At 39.4% G+C, this 18,611-nt stretch overlaps 1 protein-coding gene across 1 annotated transcript; it reads right to left on the bottom strand.

The window, feature by feature from the left end:
- Positions 1–269: 269 nt before the first annotated feature.
- Positions 270–18,302, bottom strand: LOC124174236 (putative fatty acyl-CoA reductase CG5065). The gene is made up of 7 exons (XM_046553329.1): positions 17,904–18,302; positions 15,725–15,973; positions 13,569–13,717; positions 12,973–13,082; positions 10,627–10,816; positions 7,821–8,096; positions 270–2,484 (listed from the first exon to the last, which is right to left on the bottom strand). The coding sequence occupies exons 1-7, from the start codon at positions 18,300–18,302 to the stop codon at positions 2,082–2,084; spliced, it is 1,776 nt and encodes a 591-aa protein (XP_046409285.1). The 3' UTR covers positions 270–2,081.
- Between the last annotated feature and the right edge of the window lie 309 nt (positions 18,303–18,611).

Below are 18,611 nucleotides of genomic sequence, written 5' to 3'. Positions count from 1 at the left end.
ACATTGATTTCTTGAAATTCAATCAATTAGCTGTTGATTTATAAAGATAAAATATTTCCAGCCTAAATTTTAATTTGTGAGAAAAAGTTGACATTTTCATGGAAATGCCCATTTCTATTGCTGGTGATGAAGGTCATAATATACGAAACTACTGAGCCATGTACTCGTACGTTAAAATCGGAACGGATTGAAACCCAAACGTTTTAATTTTACCGTTTAAGACCTTATTTGGAAGTTACAATCCATATTTTTAATAAAAAGTGGAGGAATACAAGGTATTATGTGTTTTATTTTATTTTCAGAGTTAATTAATATATATTAAAAGCAACCTTTTATCAACAAGGCTTCAAGTCTTACAAAATAAAATTGCTAGCGTATTCCCAATAATGCAAATCAGCATTTATGTTCGAAGCATATTAAATATTTATTATTTGGACATTTTCATAACACCGATACACTCTGCATGCAAAGAATCTTCGTTCATATTTATTTTTTTTATATTGACCAATTGGTTCATTGTATTTATTCATAAAATTAAAGCTTTTACTTAGGTATTACATATGTAATTAATTACCCCTACTTCATCACACTTCTTTAGATTAACGGCAGGAAATAGAAACAAGTTGAACGTATTTGTAGACCATAGGTGCATTGGTTAACATAAGTTGAAGGTTGACTGCGTCGTAGCAATTATTCCCTATTCAATATCCTTCTCGATCCTGGCGTATTGCATAAAATACATCGACGCGTAAAATGTTTACCGCATGGATAATTGAAATGTTGTTATTGCAACTTGTTTAGTGCTTCCTGACAGACAACAGCATGATACAGGAGCACGTTAATCGCTAATGCTGTTTTTTTAACATCTAATTAACCAGAAAACATGAACTTCAGACCAAAAATAAGGGCACTTGTCCCAGGACTGAGGAGGGTATAGGAGGTTAGAGTATCATCAATGGGATATCATAAACATACTTTGAGCGTGCAATTTTGCATGCTGAGGTTTTAAGTCGCATAAATTATGCTACTGGGTCAGAGCTTCGGTGCGCAAAGGCATCTCGATGTTGGCGTGACTGATGGGCTCCGGAGGTGAACACTCCCATCGCACGCAGTGAATAGAGATAACTTCGTTCACTCCACTGCCAGACGCACCGTAAAGTCACTTTATAACTCTTTGCGTTCCACTCTTCAATATCGCTCCACTGGTCGCACGTGCTTGGAATACTGCATGGTCTTTTAGAGTGTGTAACAGGGAGACCATTTTATACACATGGATAGTCCATTTCGCGTTTGAAAGAACGGAACTGAGAGCGGTACAATTCCATGGAGCGTAAATACTTGTAAAATGAAAACGAATACTTCGGTTCACGTTTACTAATGATCAAACATATTATCTTCTGTTCACGGGAATATTTTACGCGTGAAATCTATTTCGATATACGTTATTATATTTTCGTTTATGTATAATGAGGAATTTTATGAGACAATTTTGATGCAGCTCTCATGCGTTTTAAGCTTGATGAGCACCGAATATTTGAAAGCAGAGTTTTCGTTTTTTGGTGAATTCCTCCAAGATCAAAGATATGACAATAGTATACCTACCGAAAGAGAATTGGGATGCGAGGATATCATGCATCCAAAAGGTTCCGTACAGTATTCAATTTGAAATTCAATAGTAGGCAGCTGAACATGTCACGTAGGTAAGGTCGAAGCTTTGAAATCAAAGCTATTATCTAGTTGAATCCCTGCAGGAACGGAAGGTATGACGATATGCTACTGAGGGAATGAATCAAGGATAGGGAGGAAAAGAGGATATCATGCATCCTAAGGTCTCATACAGTATTCAATTTAAAATTCAATAGTATATACAGCTCTTACTTACTTTCAAAGTAAGGTAACTGATTTTTAATTTATTCAAGGCCAAAACTAGTGTCCCCGCGGTAAAACTTCTTGGTCTTTGAGTCGTAAATAAACACCATTCTTTCCAGCCAAATATTCAAGGGAACCTCGGATTCGAAGAAAGTTTACGCTTCGAAAGAACGGATCAGATGTCTGTACAAACCGGTCAGTAGCAGTCCATTTCAAAGAGCACGCAAAGCAATCGTCAACATCACCGCGATCGTTATGGAGGCAAAGCCGAAACTACCGGTGAGCCAAATTCCAAAGTATAACGAGAAAGCGAACATTAGGAACTGCGCCACGAGATAGTTCCTCTTGAGTTTCTTCATGGCCCTCCTCGCTTTCGGGAGCGTCTCTGGGCTTTGCTTGAGGTAGAAGTGACGCACTCCCAAAACGCACTTCTCCAGGTACGACGGCCAGCAAATGGCGGCCGGATCGGACGGAAACAGCAGGCGATCCACTTCGTTGAGTCGGCGATTTAGCGAGGCCGAGTTCGATCCTTGGAACAGCCACTGCCGGGTCGTCACGAAATGAGTGTGCTGCATTCCCTTGTAGTATGCTCGCTGGAGACGGACAAGCCTAGAACTGGATAAGTTCGATTGGGATGGGGGGAATAAAATTTCAATATCTTGGAATAAATAGGGTAAAACGAACATAACAATATTACGTGCATCCATATATTTACAACAAAATAATTTTATCCATGTTTAAAGAACACAAATGGCAATTTCCACACTTTTTAAATCCAAAGCTCAACAACCGACCATGGTTTCAACACATTGTGTCAATTTCAAGGTGAGTTGAAACCATGGTTGGTTGTTGAGTTTTGGGATTAAAAAGTGCGGAAATTACCATTAGTGTTCTTTCATCATGGATATATCTAGCTTCCACCAAATCAATTCAGAAACGATTTTATACAAACAATTTTAGTCTAACCATACAGTAGTGGCGTGACTGTATGTGAAGTGACTGCGGCATTAGGGTCGACTTCGGTCTTTCGGACAAATATTAAGCCTGCGCCATATTTACCTTTGTATCAAATATTTAATTGGGATAAAACACAATCATGTTATACGGTATACAATTAAAAGTTCAATTGTAAATGCAGCTTAACAGTGGTGGGGCGAGGGGGGAGGTCCGGGGGAGGTCCGAACTTCCCGTCCCCCTAAATATAAAAAATCTCCCACAGTTTATGAGCAAAACATATACTTCTCCAATCATCACTTAACACATGGATGTATGCAGCTTTGCGTCTTACGATGCGGAAACGAAGAAGCTGACAAAAGAGTACAATTATAATACTTGAAGTGTGTCGAGACGGAGGTATCGAGGAGAATGGAGAAGTTATAATGAGCGGAGAGCAGAGGCGTAGCGAGGGGGGGGGGGGGGGTCCAGGGTGGTCCGGACCCCCTCCCGAAATATACAAACACAGTTATTTTCCTTCATAAAAGAAAGCAAAATATTGAATATCATTAATTTACAAAAGGTTTCTTTGGTAAATGAAGTTTTTCGATTATGAAATGTGTTAAAATTAGTTTAAAATCCTCAACTAAGTGCCCTGTTTTCAAAAACATTTTCCACCCTGGTTTTGGACTCCCCCCCCCGAAATAAATTCCTGGCTATCACCCCGCAGCTTTACCTTATCACAAAATGTAAGGTAGCTGACTATTAATTTATTCAAGTCCAAAATTATGTGACATATCGGTAAAACGTATTGATTATGCCATTCAATGAGTCGTGGTTAAACACTAAGTAGAGGTACGAGAGAACCAAAAACTTTTCACATTTTCATTGAAATTAAGATATTATTCACGTGCGTTTTTAAAATTTGAGCGTGGGCGAGGTTTTTATCACGAATTTCACCAAATTTTCTGCCATTTTTCATCACTGAGCCTTATAAATTTTACTCTGAGAACGAATTAACTCAGTATTACACATGTTTACGTGCATAGTTCTTACAAATCGACGATTTTAAAGCATTATGAAACAACTTCGCCGCTACTTGTGCACAGGGATAATGAGTTTGGGGTTGACGGATTATATTCGATTTCCGATTGAATTAAGCTTCCATCAGAAAACAGCTGCTGTGGAAATATAACTTGATACTTTTCGAGGAATCACAAAAGAATTTTGAATTATTTTACACATATTAAGAGAAATTATAGTTTTGCAGGGAATCTGAAATGTTTTATTTTCTAGAGCTGATTATAGAAATTGTTCATAAATGTAAGTTGATTGATACGAACGTTGCAGGGGGCTCGGATTGTTGTGATGGCTATAGTACTGGCCTCCCACCCATTGGACCCGGGTTCAAATCCCGACGGTGACAGAGATTTTTCAGCGAATTCCCGATCCCTATCTGTTAGCATCGTGGGGGGCATTTCAAATTCAGCACTTGGCGCATTTCGTTTATATCAGGCTAATGCCGACGCCGGGTTTCTCTCCACCCTTCCTTCCTAACCCATCCTTCCCTTCTTTTCCTATCCATCCCTCAAGGCGCAAATGACCTTAGCTGTCGTTCGCGTCCTCCAAATTCCATGCCACACAAACGCTGTACGATATGGCATTTATGTTTAAGCCATTGAATTAAATGTGATTTAACATTCGAGTAACGAAAATATTATGCATAAAATTTGTTAGATAATTATAAACCTGATTTATAAAACTAATTTATAGGCAACAACAGCTGACCAAATATCTCCGTTTTATCACTCAGTCATTCATTATGTTTTAGCGGTAAGTGTCAGCTTTGTGAAACCGGATCAAGATTCTTGTTTCTGAGATACCCATTTTAATTTGATATACTTATTTCATTTATATACCTCAGTTTCCCCCGAAAACAGCACAATGTGGTATTTACATTGGGAGTTTACACAATAAACAACAGACGATCACACACGCTCATGCCCTGGAAGGGGAAACCTATCCAGGCAGCACTCGAACCCGCTACCTTCGGTATCCGAGGCCTTATCCCCGCCCCCACCGAGGCCGACTTCGAGGTTCGATTTCGATACCCGATTAAGTCAATGATTGATAAGAACTTTTTCCGAACAGCCAGATACATCACATGAGGGTTCACCAGACGTAATGATCACCATATACAGCAACTAAAACGTTTATGATCTAAGTTTAACGCAGTCCGGACGATACATCAACGCTTCTTGTTTTTCATCATCGAGAGAACTTAATGGACCCAGTAAATTCATCGTAGAATTTAAAACTCTTTCCAGCCGCCCGGATGAAACAAATAAGGGATGACTCTCAATGATAATCTCAATTATGCTTGGCACAAAACACCGAAATTTTATGATCTAGCTCAACTCAATTTAGTCTCTTCAGTTCCATTGTGTCATATATGACAAATCTGTTTTTTTTTAAATCGATTCCTAATGTAAGAGTGTCTCCCAGTGCTGAGCGCTGCTCGTATCGTATTTTATACATTCTGCGCTTGAACATACTAAGCCATTTGCGGACTATCTGTACGTTTTTATAGACGCGTTTCAGGCGAAGAGACGCGAAAACGGGATCTTCAGCCAATCAGAGGCCTGGAATCCTTCGCGTGAGTTCGCGGGAGACGAGTCGCCCAAGGTTGAAATCAAGGTGGTTGTAAATACACTGGCGGCGCTGTATTCGAGTTTTAAGCGTTGTCAGAATTCCGCCATCTTGGTTTGACCATTTTCGGGCTTAGTCTCAAACAGTGTACGTATATAATCAAGTATTCTATTCCTTATATCCCCTCTGATTTATAAAATGAAAATTTAACAATTACATCTTGACGGTCGTCGGAGTTTTCCGATCGTTTGTAATACTAGTGTATATTAAACTGTCCACATAGTCATATCGTGGTGATAATATATCGTCGTCAACATAATTTCGTGCTATTATTGCGACCAGTCCGCTATCGCAAGATTATCATCGGCTGTAATCTTATGAATAACCAGTAGAAGTGCAGGGGAATGGAAATTTTACACTTGTAAAATGTTATTTTCGGTTAAGCTAGTTGCACAGTGGAACCATGGTGATTGACAGTGATTTTTCCTCGGGAAAAGATATTGGAGGCATATTTTCACGAAGCCTTCCCATGATGATAGGAAAAAGGTTTACCGTATTCGTTTGCGATAGTTTATTTTAACGTAACAACGATCATGACCGAATATTTCACCAAATGGTTAGCATTGACTATTTTGGTATCATCAATGTTCTGGTCAAAGTGGCGTGGCTTTCCTACCCAAACACCCCCATTCCTGCCACACTGCGCTCAACGTTCGCAACCAGTGGTGCCCCTTCCAGTATATTTACAACCTCCTTGATTGAAATCTTCTCAACTTTCGACGCACGAAACGCGTGAAACAACATAGCTGCTTGCTTAAGTCTTGTCTTTGTTGATGAATTAATCACATCAGAAATTAGGGAGAAATATACTTACGTATACGATTTTAGAGACTACAAATACCGAAACAGAAAACTCAGGGATAAAGCCTAGAGGGAGATAGAAGTAGGGGAACCCGGAGCGGAACGGGGTAAGCGATTTTCAACTGCAAAAAAAAGTCAATAACTAGATCTAGTCCAGAGTGGTGTTGGCTAACTTATAAGCAACACCAATCTGGACTAGATATAGTTATTGCCGCTTGCGCAGCACTTTTCATCGTACTTTAAAAAATCGCTTACCCCGTTCCGCCCCGGGTTCCCCTATATGTTGGAATGGAAGGTAAGGAGAACTTTAATTTCTGATGATTGTCAAAGGTTACGAATGTTGAAGCTTGAGTAGTAACATAATTGAGTTTTGCAACGAAAGGTGTGTTGGCCAGATGAAAGTCTCTGCGTGACTAAGTTTAACAGATCTAGGCTTTAATTGGCGGAAGCTAGACATATATAAATAAATAAAATATCGAAGCACTTTCCACAAATTGTTTTAATGCGTACAACGCGTTTCGGCTCACTGAGCCACCATCTGGTACAAGACACTGCAAAACATTTGAAAATCACCTTTATACCCTTGAGAAAGGGAGTTCAAAGGTATAAAGGTGATTTTCAAATGTTTTGTAGTGTCTTGTACCAGGTGATGGCTCAGGGAGCCGAAACGCGTTGTACGCAGTAAAAAAAATTGTGGGAAAGTGCTACGATCTTTTATTTATTTAAATATCTCTGCGTGACAAATATCAAACCCTGTACCTTCTGCAAATTGACGTGTGGATGAGAGAAATGGGCTCCCACAGAAAATGGAAGAATTGTACTTATTTGGGTTACAGGATTGTAACACCGCTACTGTGGAAGTATTCACGGCCGTCGCGTTTAATTTGTTTATTTGTCGTCTCTCTGCTGCAGATAGTGATTGGTAGACTCCTATGCGTAGGTTCGCCAACGCATAGATTCGCTTTCATGAGAAAAGTTCAGCGAAGAAATGACGCGTCTCTTCATGCGCATTCATAAAAACGTATCTAAATAATTTTCAGTTCTATTTCTGTAGAAAAATAAGGCAAGGACAAGTTTTCTACGGGAAATACACCATCACGTCTGAAGAGGGTAGACATTCTCTCTACTCTCTGAGCTACCTTTCGTAATCGATTAGGCTTCGAGTAGTAAGTAAATTCAGTTTATAAAAATAATCTTTATAGCCATTCGGAGTGGACACTGACAGATGAATATTAAATGATAACTATCATCACTGTACGCACTATTACAATGCATTTTCGGGTGTACGTCTGCGTACTTAATATATAAACTCAACGTTTCGTTCATCCTGCTGAAAACGTCGTCAGGAGACACGTCGAGTTTAAATATTAAGCACGCAGCCGTACACCCGAAAATAGATTGTAGTAGTGCATCTAATCGCTGCGGAAACCTTAAAAACAAAATATCATCACTTTACTTAGTAAAGAGATTTTTTAGCGCTTAATACGTCAGAAGAATTCTTTCCTTACCCCTCGGTGCTCCCCTTCATCTTGGATAGGACTTCGAGCGCCCTTGAGGGGATGGTGTGCAGAAGTGCGGTGGCCAGCGCGTTCCTGAGGGGCGATCGCCTGCACTTGCCGGCCGGATACCACACCACGCCGTGGCAAGGGTTCTGCCTCGCCAGCTCCAGCCCTAAAGAGGTGAACTCCCCCCACGTCACCGGGTTCACTTGACCCGAAGTGCAGTGGAACACCTCCAACGGACCCTTGCATCCATCCTCTTCATTCGACTGGGTCCTATCCCACCTGAAGGGGAAAACATTTCTTTTTGTGTTAAATCGGAATTAAACACATTGAAATGTGCTAAATATATCACTCAGTAATGTTCCACAAAAAACTAATTTTTTTAAATATATTTTTTTGGAATTTATTTCGGAGAAGTTTTTGTTGAAAATTACTTAATCACATACTTACATTTGGTATGTGGTTCCACCAAGTGAAACATAAGCACGTGATATATAAATTACATTTATGTTATACTGTATTGAATTTATCAAAGTTCAACATTATGTACTAGGGATTAGTATTTTCCACTTATTTCATTTTCGATTCCAGTTCCGATTGTTTAAAATCGATACCCGATTCTCGATACCGATTCCATCGATTCTTATTCATAATAACAGGTGGGATACTGATTTGCCCGTTGCATTTCTGTTGTTAAAATTTAACAATTGAATGGAATAAAATAACAAAGGCCCTTTAAAAATTGGCTCAAAACCTTTAAAAATATAATGCATAAAATTTGGTGAAATTTACATCCCAAAGAAAAATAATAGTTTGTGCAGACTACAATTTATACAGACCAGATGCAAAAGTGAAAGTTTTTTTTAGTTAAAAGTTACCAGGGTTGTGTATTTTCATTTCAACATGGATTTTCACAAAGTAAAATCCGAATCGATTGATTTCCTCAAACCAGGTGCCTTTAATGCAGGGTCATTAGAGTCCTCCTGCGTCAACTCGCTCTTCAGGCGATGATTTGTGAAGTCAAAGTTTTATTTATTAAAAATAGCGAAAAAGTATTATAGTAAATATGCTCAGCTTCAATAAAATAATAAAAACTTTAACTGTTTCAGACATAAATTGTTAACTCAATAATGTACAACTGCATATGGCTCAGGTGTGTGGCGGCCTTAATACCAAAAGCTTATAGTCTATTTTCAAAATATTGATCTCCTATATTGGAATCGGAATAGGGTTCATACTATCCATTCTTGATTCCGAATCCGTGCCCGAGAATCATTGGAATCGAGAATTGAAATTTGTAATCGACTCATCCCCTGTACATACAGCTTATGCCTATTACGAAAGTGAGGTAGCAGACCACGAATATTACAAAAGAGAATCCTCAAGTTGGTCTCTAAATCTGTTGACATCCACCGCGTATTTAAATGGGTTTATAAAAGTTGTTGATGGACAATTTGATCCGAGTTTCCTCGCAATTAAAAAGAATATACTGAAAAGTATAGGAAAAAAGTGAATCGCATTGCACTAATCGCCACCCCGCGGCCATTTTTGAAAACCGACTATTTATGCGACCGAGGTGGCAGCAGAAATCACCCCTCTATGGGATGAAATTGGGCTAACTCTATGCAGTCCTCTTGTAGCATACTTTTAATTTACTTGAGGCCAAAACCGTGTTTACTCATATCAAAAGCCAAAAACGTGAAGCGCATGTAATTCGCTAAGAGACAAGATTGACACCTTATGACCAGCACGTATTAATTTTATAATGTTACAGGTGTACCACGTTTTTCGTTCTTGATATCTGAAATGTTCCCTTAAAAAACAAGCGAAGGCAGCGGGCGTTGTAAATTAAATGGATGGCTATAGTAAGAAAAAGGTGCTACTATGTTAAAACCAAAGGACCAGGTAGTTAGGAAATTAAAGAAGACACAATATTTACGTGATAAATTTAATGGAGGGAAAATTTTTAGGAAAAGTCTCCCGAGGACGCCCAAGAGACAAAACCTTCGAGGGGAATAAAGATGGACACAAGGATAAGGAACATCCGGGAGCTAATATAAAAATTGAAGGTCTTCCGTATACCAATTTAAGATTACCGCATTAACCGCACCGCACCGCATTTTTGCTACAGTTACAAAAGTTTTTTTTTTATAATTAAACTTATCACAAAGAAAAAAAGGTGTTATTGGAAACTAGAATTTATACAGGCCAGATGCTTTTAAATGCAGGGACAAAAGAGTCCGCCTACGTCAACTTGCTCTTAAGGCGATGCTTTGTGAGTGAAAGTTTTAGGGAACCCATATTTTCTATAAAAATTAAATCATATCGCAAAATATTCAAAAACATAAGAACAAACGGCGAAAGCTAAATAAATCATATTACGAAGCTTAAGGAGTCATAAAAATTAAAAATCACAATCACAACTTTCTACGTATGTATTGGCCTCACAAGTATTATAAGTAAAATTTTATCTAATTTTCTTGTGTCATTGAGAATTACGGCCAATAGCCAGTATATTTAATCAAGAGCGGAACCAATGAAAAAAATCGGCCAAGATATATATTTGAAAAACGACGGAGGTCAGTTAGGAAGTCTGGGACAGGGAGAAAATGGAACATTTATGGAAGATATTAATTCATAGATGTTCAGTGTAGAAAAAAGTGTTATTCATCGAACTCACACCACCAATTATCTAGTTTTCCAACCGGTTGGGGTCGCAGGGAACTTCTAAAACGGATTCTGAAACCTGTAGGTCGGACAGGCTCTATTAAAAGCTAGGGACGCCTCGTCTTCACGTCGACCTTCAACTTACGATTGATTAACGCTCCAAGCGGCCGTGATAATTTGGTTGACGACGAGGTCGCTGGGTACGAGATCTGCAACTGCGTCATCCGAGGCGAGGATGCTGCGAAAGACGCCGTAAAGGGCTCCACCGAGGAACGCAGAGGCACCGTTCACGTTGTCCACCCAACCCGGCATCGGCTCCTGGAGTGCACCCATCACTGAAACGGGAAATGAGAGAAAATCAACGGTTGTGACTAATTTCAATATATTTTCGACTGGTCACACTATCTCATCAAGCTCGCGGCCGTAAAAGAAATCCGAAGTAGGTTCAATATAAGGGGTAGCACTCTATACCGTATTGCCCCACCATTTTAAGGATGTTTAGCACTTTGACCTCCTCATGTTGCAACAGCCTTATATCTCGGCTAGGATTGCAGCCATCCTCATTAAAATGTCACATATTCTATGGTTGGATCAGGGGTTTACTTTCATGCAACTACTCCCGTGGTATATTCGAGATACTATCAAGGTGTCGCAACTTTTGGTTGATTTTCATAAACATTATAATGAGAAATTAATGGCTCAAATATTTTTCGATGCACCTTTTCAAAGTAGCGAAAAATATTTCCCGTTGCAAATACCTGAATTTGTTTTATTCGATTGTTACTAACGGCATAAATTTTCTTTACATTTTCTCCATACTGTCCCATGCCCTCTCAATGAATTCTATTTTCTTCATACATTAGCTGTCATTACAAGATCAGGCACCATTCAAAAATCTGCAAGTATCGTTTTTGGCAACTTGCCTAATCTGTGTCCACCCCATGTTACTGTCAATTAGTTGAGTTTATTTATTAATGGCTTAGAGTATCTATTTACGTTTGGAATAAGTCATTAGCAATATGTGAGCTTTCGGGTGACATTTTGATGGAAGGCTTTAAATTTCCAGCTATATACGATAACTTTTTACACCTTGATGCAGTCAACTTCTCTCGTTATTCCTGTATACGTCTCAGGAATCTTGTTTATGAGTTATTTAAGGGCAGCTTCATGTTGGCATGATCCTCTTATAACTTTTTTTCACGTCACAACTTACATGTGTACATACAAGTGAAACCAGATATGCCCGTTATGTAAATGCTATAGACCAAGCTGTGGGAAGATTTCTTATGAAAAATGCAAAGCTGTTTCCTAGATGAAATATTTGGCATTTTGTTTCTGGACGGTTACCATTCCCGTTTTAGAAATTTTTATTCCGCATTAATAAAAAAAATACTATGATATCAAGAGACTACCTCAAAATATTCAAGTAAATTATATCAAAAACAAGTTACACGGATATGTAACTTTTCATAAAACATGTTGTATGTAACTTGTTAGCATAAAATGTTACTCAGTATGAACGCACCTTTACATTGTGTTATAAAACAAGTTTTTTGTTGTTGTTTTTGTTTTACTGTACTTGCTGTATAACACGAATTTTTGTTGTTACATGAAACGTGTTACACGGATTCGTAACTTTTTCCTTCAATATGTAACTCAATGTAAACGCAGCTTAAGAAATCCTATCCTCTCATCTTAAATTGCCGGCCTCGGTGGCGGCGGGGTAACGTTCTCGCCTGCCAAACAAGAGGTCGCGGGTTCGAGTCCCGCCTGGGTAGGTTTCCCCAGTCCAGGGCATGGTCGTTTGTGTACGTTTACTTGTTACATTTGTTGAACACCCCGGTGTAAAATGGCCAATAAAAGCTGTATCCGGTGGTTTGAGAATAAAATAAAATAAAAATAAAAATAAACGGATTGAGTAAACCAGTAGGTGATAATAGAAAGTTAAGAAAATACTGTGACGGACCTAACGTATTTCCTCTTAACTGCCGGTTACATCCTCATACATTTCAGTTTCCATTCTGAAAGAACCATCTAAATACCCAGTTGTAGCCACTTGATCCGGGAATTCCAAAATGTTTTGCGTAGTCTGATGCCCGCCTCATAGGTTTAAGATTTTCCTTAACGAATCATGTCCCAAAAACAACGTAAAGTATATTCCGACAAATTCTTTACGACCAAGATTTCTCTTTCTTCCTTAAGGCCGACCTCAGAATTTTAATCTACGAAACGGTTAATATTCTGAGAAGTTAGAGAGCAATATCAAATACAGTGACCTCTAAAATGAAAATGTGCCATTTTCACTTCCCAGTAAGCCCAGTATAGTCACTTTAAAATTGAACTCAGGAAATTCTAAGAATACCAATGAGTGTACTATTTATATATCATTATGTTAGCATTAGCCGAACGACAAAATTTTGGAAGATAGACTTTATAGGCGTGAAAAAATGTCTGATATACAACGGGCTGCTTATAAGCTGCTGTTACTTACCTATTGACGGCCTCACAATTGCTGTTGGAAATGAGCCTCTTTCCTTCGATATTGCTTGTTCTGCCAACAATTTTGTGAGAGTATACGTGTTCGGGTGGCCATACATTAAGCTGAAATAAAAAAACCACTTAAATTACCACAATTATATCTTTCATTTCTTTATTAAATTTCCCTTTAAAATATTATTAAATATTTGCCGTCAATATTTTTGAGATCGTGGTCAAAGAGGGCTGAATGACATTCACGATTCATTAAACCTTTAGATTCGAATAAAAGGAGCGAATGCTCCTTTCCTTAGAATTCAATTTCCTTTTGGTTGGATAAAAGAGAAGGAAATACTCAGCTCACTCTAGTGAAGGAAATAATGTTGACTTAAAATAGCATAAAAACTTCATTAAAAGGGAACGACTGATTAAAATATTTTGGAAGAAATCTTTTTCCATGACGAAACCAGACCTATTATTCAATGAATAAATATGTTGGCTATAATACAAGCTGCACTTTGTTGTATTTAAGTTAATACTACCATAGATATTGATGTAAAAGTATATCAAATCGTTATGTATATATTTGCAGTTAAATGATTTACTCAATACCTTCTGCTGCTGTTTTCTAGTTCCTCTGGGCTCATGGATGAAACTTTGTCTATCAACCATTCTGGTTCACACGGGGCATCCAGCACTTTCTCCTCAATATTTCCTTTCACTTTGCAGTTGCAGAATGCCGTGGAGACATATACAAAACTCTGAAGACATGGAATAAATTAAAATATAATTTGAATACTTAATAATTGTAACTAGCTTGGACTTTTTATGTGGTACACGACTGATACGTTACTCGTAATTCTTTCCTGTTAAAAATAAGTTTTAACGCAATTAGGAGGAACATAACAGCCGAATATATACTTTCACGCTTAAATCACGTGTAAAAAAAATTTTCACGTAATAAAGATAATATCACGATCAGTGAAAAAACGTGTTTTGGAAAAGCAAACAGTCTTCCACCTGATTTTGAAGATGATCCACAAAATATCGCATCACCCACAGTTTATGAGCAAAACATATGCTTCTCCAATCATTACTAAGCACATGGATGTATTAAGTGGAAAACGAAGAAGCTGACAAAAGAGTACAATAGTAATACTTGAAGAGTGTCGAGACGTAGGTAATGAGAAGAATGGATAGGGTATAATGAACGGAGAGCAGAGGCTCGGCGAGGGGGGGTCCAGGGGGTCCGGACCTCCTCCAGAAATATACAAACACAGTTATTTTCCTTCATAAAAGAAAACAAAATAGTTATATCTATCTACATCTACATAATATCCTCAAAGCCGTCTCAATAGGATTGTAGTGGGGTATAAAAATGATAAATAAAAAAATAGGACACGTGCTTAATAAGTTCCACTTTGGATTTATTCAAGCCCCTTGTTGTTCGGGGGAAAACTAATTCCCATAAATTTTGGTTGGGCAAAATATATCTCTTAAATTATCATTTCTGCCGGAACCGGAAATGTAGTGAGGTTCTAATATGACGTTCTCAGTGCCATCCAAGCACCCTCCGAGTCTCCAGATACTGAACACCGAGACTTAGGAAAGAATGATAGGTAAACATAGAAGAAGGTGGAAAAGAAAAGGGTGTATGGATATAATGAAAAGGAGTAGGCCATTTGGCGAACTGAAAACGGAATTTTATTTGAGCAGGGGAATAAGTCAAAGTGATTCACAAAATGTCCATACAAACATATGTCCATGTCCATAAACTTCCGTTTTTTCAAAAGTTATCCTATAAAATAGTGAATCTCATTCCAAAGGACAAATATAAAGTCTCCTTCTACACACCAAACTCGCTCAAAAAATCACTTTGTAAAAACAAGGACACTATTGAGAAAACTAATCTGAGTGGTGTATACGAGGTAATTTGTGATTGTGGAGCGAGCTATATAGGGCAAACAGGACGTGATTTCACCACGAGAATGAAAGAACACAAAAGTGCAAAGAAAACGGTGATGAGACATCCATGGTAGCAAAACACCTGTTAAGTTCGGGCCATGATTGTGAATTTGATCCTGTGATTCTCCACGTAGCCGACAAAGGAAGGAAACTTGATGCCCTGGAACAAATAGAAATTAACATAAGGAAAAAGAGTAGTAAGCCCCTCCTCAACGAACTTCTGTACTACACCAGCTCACCCCTCCTATCCATTGACTTCCATTAGCCATTCCCCCCCCCCCCTTCCCCCAGGACGCGGTTGCCCGCCCCCCCCCCCCCTCATCCTCCTCGACGGCCGACACCATGAGGCATCCAGGGGTAGCTGACCGGACCGAGCGACTGGAGCGTTGGAACCCAGCGGAGAGGGTACCAGGGGCCTTCCCACCTTCCCCTTAGAGGAAGACATTAAGGACAATTAGTGTATTTGTCATACTCCTCTCTAACCCCATCCTCAGTTTTCCCAAGCCCCGTGACTGTACACCCTCCCTCCATCCCCTTCCCCCGCCTTACCGCCCACCACCCCCTCCTACCTTCCTATTTAAGCACAGCGCATTTGATATTTTTGTACCTGATGATGCTGAAAAGCGAAACCGGTCGTATTAATAAATGTAAAATTGTGGAAATTGCTCCTGCTCTTTCATTTTCATTATGTCACGTTTCCACTCCATCTCGCCGGAAACCTCATACTATATTCATACAAACATACCTTAAACGGTGGAATATTTCAAATAATTATAATATTACCGATTAAATATACCACTAACCTGAATGTCTGGGAGCTCTTTGCAGAGCTGAATGATTCTTCTCGTTCCCTGGAGGTTAGTTTCAACCGCCTCCGCTAGAGTGGCTTTGAAAGTGACGTTGGCGGCGGAGTGGAAGACAATGGAGACCCTGGAGATGAGGAGCTGTCGGTCGGCGGGCGAGAGTCCGAGGTCCGGGGCGGAGACGTCACCAGCGATGGCTCTCACTTTGCTCAGGACACGGGCGTGCCTATCCCTCTCATACGAAAACGGCTGCGGCGAAAAGTGAAGAATGGTTGCAATATGAGAACCAACTTGAAGTCAGCTCTTGATAATTACGTGTTAACGTTGAAACCGATAGAGCGAATTAATGAGAGCGGAAAATTACAACAGCTGTTTGTATCATGTCACAATGAATTTTCACAAAGTGAGCACGTCAATATTCGATCTCATTTCAGTCTTGAATTCGTGGAAACTCACCACAGTGGATATAAAAATCAATCATGGAGATGGTCAATTCATTCAGAATAAATAAGACAATCAGAGAAGTATAAGTAAATATCAGCAAACTTATCACCTGGAAGGAAGGTATTTAATTAGAAATTAATATAAATAGTGATTATTTTATATATGCCATGCCAAATGAGATTATGGATTATTTCCGCGAGAGAGGCAGGGAAGTACAATTTGTTACCAGTTGGACAATTTTCATAAACCATGGAAGGGAACCGCGTCATTCGACTTTCCATGTAATTAAGTGGGCTAGTCAAAGATCTGTGGTTCGATTCTCAATAGAGTAAGGTTCACTTGTCTTGATAAATAATGTGATTTTCATTGTGATGGAATGTGATGGCAAAAGTGATGGATTTGAAACATACACTTTTACAGCTATGCGCGTCACCGGCTCAGGTATTTGATATTAGCTTCCTTTTCGAGCAATTTTAGTGTATTATAAACCTAAATTGAAAAATGGACTCATTGGAAAAGTCATCAATTATAAGAGCACGCTAGAACAATTACTCTTTGTGTAATTGGGATACTTAAAAATCGAGTGGGGAAAAATTTGAAACGCTGTAACTCATAGCCACTTGTATTTACACTCTAAAGGATATGTTTAGCTTACTTAATACTGAACCAGTATCAGTGAACGTAAATTTTCTTACGGTTGAGGTTACGAGATAGTATATTCAGAAGAAGACTCGTATTACCATAAGGCATGGAAGGGGATGAAAGCATTTCTGAAGTACAAATATATGTCCTCGAAGAATATAATAGCGTTGAGTTCATAATGGAAAAGAGACTTTGACACGAAATCACCCTCCTATGCACTTCCAACGGTTTCGACACTTACGCAGTGAGAGAAAACTACAAAATATGTAGCGCTTGATCAACAGGGTGACATTATTGCTAGGATTTCAAAATGAAAAACCAGAAATAGTAAATAAGGTTTATCATATGATTCTCAAGACATAAGTTTTCAGCAGCAATTTTATCATTCTCTATCTTGAGTCAGTGCCTCAGCTCAGGAGTTGGTATGAATAGGTCAGAGGTCATGCTAGGCTTTTAGAAGGATTCTTATATAGTATTGTCCCGGCTTTAGGGAATTGGAGCATTTGATTGATAAAATATTAGGGCAGACTGCAACCCAATCGGGAAATTAACCGTAGGGCTTGTACCTCCCATACCTACTGCAGTCGAGATCTTTTAATTTTGAAACGAGTTATTCAGATCATAAGCAATGAAAGCCTTGAACGCCTTCATTTTCTATATTCCCATGTGATTTTTCATGGGATTGCGAAAATAAAAATCTCTTCTTTAACCCAACGTATCTAATGCTTTGTACCAACCACCGAACTGTCAAAGTTGGGCCAGGTACAATGTACAACTCTGAATATATCAAGGAGAGCTACAGTACTCATACGAATTTAGCAGACAAATAAAATATTCGACAATTAATGAGACTAGCTACAACACTTTGCGGACATGTGCATGTTATCCACTGAACTTCACGGTTTCTGGCAAAGCCGGGCAAGTCACAAATCTGAATATATAAAGGAGAACTACGATACCCATACAGATTTAGCAGATAAATGAAACATTCAACAAATCAATGAAAGGAACTGCAACACATTATAGGCACTTGAAAATTCGCGTTCCACTGGACGTCGCGGTTTCTGCTACACATAATTCAACTACAACTCACTGATTCCGACAGCATTTTCCTAAGCCTCTGTTCCGGAGTCTCCCCTTTCCGGCCGGCTCTCAATAGGAGGAACACTTCCCTCACGCTGGGACACGAACGAAGTATCTTCTCAACCAGAACTTTCCCCAGGAATCCAGTCCCGCCGGTCACCAGTACGCTCTTTCCCTCGAAGAACTTGACCACGGCACTGGAATATTCCCTGTCCTTGGTCATCTCCCGTTCCAACTGGGTGGAAACTTTTTTCATCTCGACAGACGATATCTTGGACACGATGGAGTACGGGTCAACACCGTAGGAGGCCGATTCTACCACTGGTTCATCCTCGCCAGAGTCCGGCACGGCCGGTGAAGACTCCGAGGGACAAGTCGGATCGTGCGTCGTTCGGCTCTCTTCCACCATCTCGAGATTCGGTCGAGCCGAGAGCAAGTGCAACAAGAGAATGAGTATTTCGGCACTGAGAAGTGAGCACGTGAAAGGGATAAGTGTGACGTGGACGAAGACGTGACGACAGAAGTCACCGGAAGCGATGCAAAAGAGAACACTAGACGATTGCAGGAGAAAGAGAGAGCAGGTGGTTGGAAATTTGGTGTGCTCGCTTTCGGTGACATTATTTTTCCCGGATACCCCGCAGGTATTTTGTTAGATTTTCCACCTATTCGGGTTACGTTGGCTACCGCACGTCTCGGGAGCATCGAATTTCGCTCGGCG

This window comes from Ischnura elegans, chromosome 2 (genome assembly GCF_921293095.1).
Source record: "Ischnura elegans chromosome 2, ioIscEleg1.1, whole genome shotgun sequence".
Lineage (NCBI taxonomy): Eukaryota > Metazoa > Arthropoda > Insecta > Odonata > Coenagrionidae > Ischnura > Ischnura elegans.
This window is presented reverse-complemented; position numbering and strand designations above follow the sequence as displayed.

Bases quoted from the DNA above. Each gene is read 5' to 3' on its own strand.
- LOC124174236 (XM_046553329.1), bottom strand. From the start codon at position 18,302: ATGGTGGAAGAGAGCCGAACGACGCACGATCCGACTTGTCCCTCGGAG. The intron at 15,974-17,903 runs GTGAGTTGTAGT...TTTTCGCCGCAG, and splicing joins GGAAAATGCTGTCGGAATCA to CCGTTTTCGTATGAGAGGGA. The intron at 2,485-7,820 runs GTAAGGAAAGAA...GAACTTATCCAG, and splicing joins ATGAAGGGGAGCACCGAGGG to TTCTAGGCTTGTCCGTCTCC.